We start from the raw sequence: 3,941 nt of genomic DNA, 5'->3' as shown, positions 1-3,941 counted from the left end.
ATGAGGTTTTTTTTGTAGAAGGTAATAAAATATAAATAATGTTTTTTGAAGTGTAAATTGTAAGTAGAATAGTGGGTAATTTATAGGTGTAAATATTTGTGTTTAAATGGTAAAAAGTAAATTTTTTTATTGTTAGGAACGGCTATATAGCCGTTTGTTTTACAAATTCCGACCGTTACAAAATTGGAGAGTTGTGATTGGGTGTCTCGTCACGTCTTTGGAACCACGTCACCAGCACCCCATTGGCTTTGGGGCGGTGTTCAAGCATGGGAGAGGTTGCCACCTCAGCCCAAGACGTGTGAAACTACCCCCATACCGGGTAGCCTAACAGAGGGATTGAAATTGAAAGAAAAAAAGGGATGTATTATTGGAAACACATGTCTTAGAATTCCAATGCATTTTATTCCTAGAGGACAACAAAGAAGAGACAAAAGACAAATGATTCAATATTTCAGCCAAATCTAAAGGTCTCCAATTCATACATAACATTTAGTACTAGTATATAATAATCAAATATCCATAAGACAGTCGATTTAATTATTATTTTAGCCAATTCTAAGAACGACAAGTAAAGGATTAAGAACATGCAGATTAAGCTTCACTACCTACCTTTTCCGCTGCTTTTGAATCTTCCATTCTTTAAGAATGTGCTCAATGCCTTCTATCAAAGTGACTTCTCTATTCTCCCTGTAATTCCATACCTCTTCCATCAAATTCCTCCCATTCTTGTGATACCGATTCCTCTCTACCAACGCTGTTACAACAGCACCATACTGTTCAACACTGCATTCCGACTTCAAAATAACCATCTTCCCATCTTCTTCATTGATAATCTCAGATCCATCGCTCTTCCTTGTAAACGGATGCCAATTTGGATCTTCAATCAGATGCTTGCACAGCGATGCGAACTTCGTTGCACTCTCCTTCTTCTTTTCACTGGAAGTGCATCCAACAAAGAACGGGTTTGAATCCACCAACCCCATTCTCTTCGTTCCTATCACACCACCGATTGGGTACGTCTTCAAACCCTAATTTAATAACACCAAAATTAATCATTGATATCTTATCTAATTGTTATAATTTGTAACGACTTACGACTTACGTACATCAATAAGTTCCCAACGAGCTTCTTGCAATTCCTTGTTTTTTGTCTCTATAGCTAAACGAAAAATGGTTTCCTGGTGTTTCTTTTCTTCAATTTGTTCATTCTTCTGTATCAATTTGGTCTGTAAAATCTTCATCTGTTCTTGAAGGTCTATACAGTCATCATCTTGTATAGCCTGTAATGCAGTTTCAAGTTGTGTAATCTCACTTTCTAGACTCTCATAATTTTCAGCTTTCAGTTGGGATTCCAGTTCAGCTCTTCTCTTTCGAAGGATCACCAATTCATCCTGAAAAATATGGATATATATCATATTAACTCCATTTCTGAAATTCTTACAATTTAAACATGGTCCTGAGTTTTTGGATTAAATTACCTTTACACCCTCCAATAGTCTCTTAGAAGTGCAGCTTTCGTTCAACAGTTGTTTGCAGGATAACAATCTTTCTCGCTAATTTACATGAGTAATCAATAAAATGTTAATACATGATCGATATAGTAAAATTAACACAATAAATTACTTAACAAGATTCATATATGAATCTTGTGTATACCACTCTCTTCTTGAGTTCTTGCTTTGATTTTGCCTTTTGAATCTTGAGTTCTTTTTTTGTTATTTCGTATTCTTGTTGTTGCAGAGATTTGCTTGAGGCTTCCATTTGCGAACAGCTATCTTCATAGTATTGAAGAAACTTCTCACAGTCAACGGTTATCTTCTCATTAACCTTTTTTATATCTAACCAAGATTAATTAACAAGAAAAGAGAAATTGTCAATGGAAGATTCAAACACCTTTCCGATTTCATATAACGAGTTCAACATTTACCATATTATATAAAAAATCCAACGCAGAATTATTGTAACAACGAAAAGGATTAATGTCAATAAACATTTCCAACTGTTGCAAACATCGACACATTTCTATCAACTATTGTTAACAACAGAATAAGTCGGCATTTATTAGATGATCAGATCTTCGATTTGTTTTTCTTTTAATGAACAAAAATTAAAAAACAAAAGGGTTAACCAATATGTGTAATGAGTGAAGAATAAAACCTGAAGTATGAGCGTGAAAGACTTCGTCATATTTGGAGAGAATACTCGCTTTTAGGGATGTCGTCTTTTCATCATCGGTGGTGTTTTCCATCTCCTCCATCTCCCTAACACAAAATACAAACAATCCTGGTTTATATTTTAATTTTCAAGTGTTTTAGGAACAAAAAATCATGATCGTTTGGAGTTTATAGTGAGTAGAAGAAACCAAACTAAACATGTCACGATTTTGCCCTTTGAAATGGGAAGCTAGCTAGAGTCGGATCGAGCTCCAGTTGGTAGTGAACTTAGAGAATATAACAGTAAGAAGTAGGGATGAAAGGTTGAAAGATTAGAGAAGGATACTCACATCAAATTGCAGATTTTGCAAGAACCCTTGACCTTGAGAGGAATCGGGATATTAGGAGTAGAAAACCCTGAAAAGTGAAAACGATTAATGGTGAGGAAATAAAAGATGAGTTGCAGGTATTTATTTGACTGGACATTCCCATCCCATCTTCATGCGATAGACAGACCCCCAGCTGGCAACGCCTCCAAAAGGTGGTATTCATATACAAGAATAGAAACTTCATTTTTTAAAACCAAATAAATCCATGTAAACCAATGAAAGGGAATATTCTTTAAATAGAAGAAAATAAATCGTCGGTTGTAAAGATCATCGTAGGATTGTACGATTATAGGTATGAAAAACAAATTTGATCGTATACGAATAGTATTTGAGGTAGGATCGTAAGATCGTAGGATCGGCATCCGATCCGATCCTACCTTTCTTTGATTTTTTTTTTGTTGCAAATGAATTTTTTTATCATTTTATGTCTTTACCAATTTACCGTTTATCCTTTTGTTTAGTGATTTATGATTAATAATTGAAAGTTTTATAACTTTTGAATGAAAAATCGAAATATTTGAAATATTTTTCATGTTTTAAAATTATAAAAAAATTAAAATTATGATTTATTTTGTGGGATCTTACGATCCGATCTTGCAAACCCGAAAACGATCTTATGTAGGATCTCGATCTTGACAACTTTGGATAAATCATTATTCTTATTTATCATTTTTTTATTATTTTTCAAAATTTAATAAAGGATTATTTACATAGACAATTTGTTTTTTTTAAAAGGAAAAGATAAATGAGGCCAATATCATTTATTATTTTTCAAATTTTAAAAAAAATTATCAGTTTTACAAAACAGTCATGAATTTTGTTGGTGGTTATCTGTAAAAGATTTTACAAATCATACGTGGCATATCAGAATCGAAAATGTGTTCATATTATCATATATGTGAGATTTTTGTAAAAAACATTTGTAAAAATCTCTACTACCTATCTACGTGTTTCTTCAAGTTCGAAAATATAGGTTTTTTCATATGTCATTTGCAAAAACCTAAAAAACAATTATTTTCTAACAAAAACTTATAGTTTTTAATAATTCATTTTCTAAAATCTGAGTTCCATACTAGAAAATTCTAAAATAAATATTGTGAAAATCTAACATTTGTACGATGAACTTAATTATCACTTTATAAGATAGTCTTTTGATAAAAAAAATCAATACAACTCTCTCTCTCTCTCTCTCTCTCTCTCTCTCTCTCTCTCCCTCACTCCCTCCCTCTCTCTCTCTGGTATTATTTTTTTCTAAAAAAATGACTTTAAATTTTTCAAGATGAGTATTTTGTTGTAACTTGGGTTAATGGTTCATGTCACTTGAACAATGGTGAATGTATTTAATTAGGTTTAACTCTTTTGTTAAAAACCATGGTATATAAATTCCTGTAAGTCCCCA

At 32.5% G+C, this 3,941-nt stretch overlaps 1 protein-coding gene across 1 annotated transcript; it reads right to left on the bottom strand.

Moving 5' to 3' along the window:
• Positions 1 to 425: 425 nt before the first annotated feature.
• On the bottom strand, positions 426 to 2,715 carry LOC111916522 (factor of DNA methylation 4). Its single transcript, XM_023912189.3, has 6 exons — positions 2,504 to 2,715; positions 2,158 to 2,261; positions 1,657 to 1,838; positions 1,479 to 1,553; positions 1,107 to 1,391; positions 426 to 1,028 (listed from the first exon to the last, which is right to left on the bottom strand). Coding segments are annotated over exons 1-6 (1,071 nt in total). The 5' UTR covers positions 2,506 to 2,715; the 3' UTR covers positions 426 to 605.
• Between the last annotated feature and the right edge of the window lie 1,226 nt (positions 2,716 to 3,941).

This window comes from Lactuca sativa, chromosome 5 (assembly GCF_002870075.4).
Source record: "Lactuca sativa cultivar Salinas chromosome 5, Lsat_Salinas_v11, whole genome shotgun sequence".
NCBI lineage: Eukaryota > Viridiplantae > Streptophyta > Magnoliopsida > Asterales > Asteraceae > Lactuca > Lactuca sativa.
Note: the sequence above shows the minus strand (reverse complement) of the source record. Positions and strands in the feature narration are given on the sequence as shown.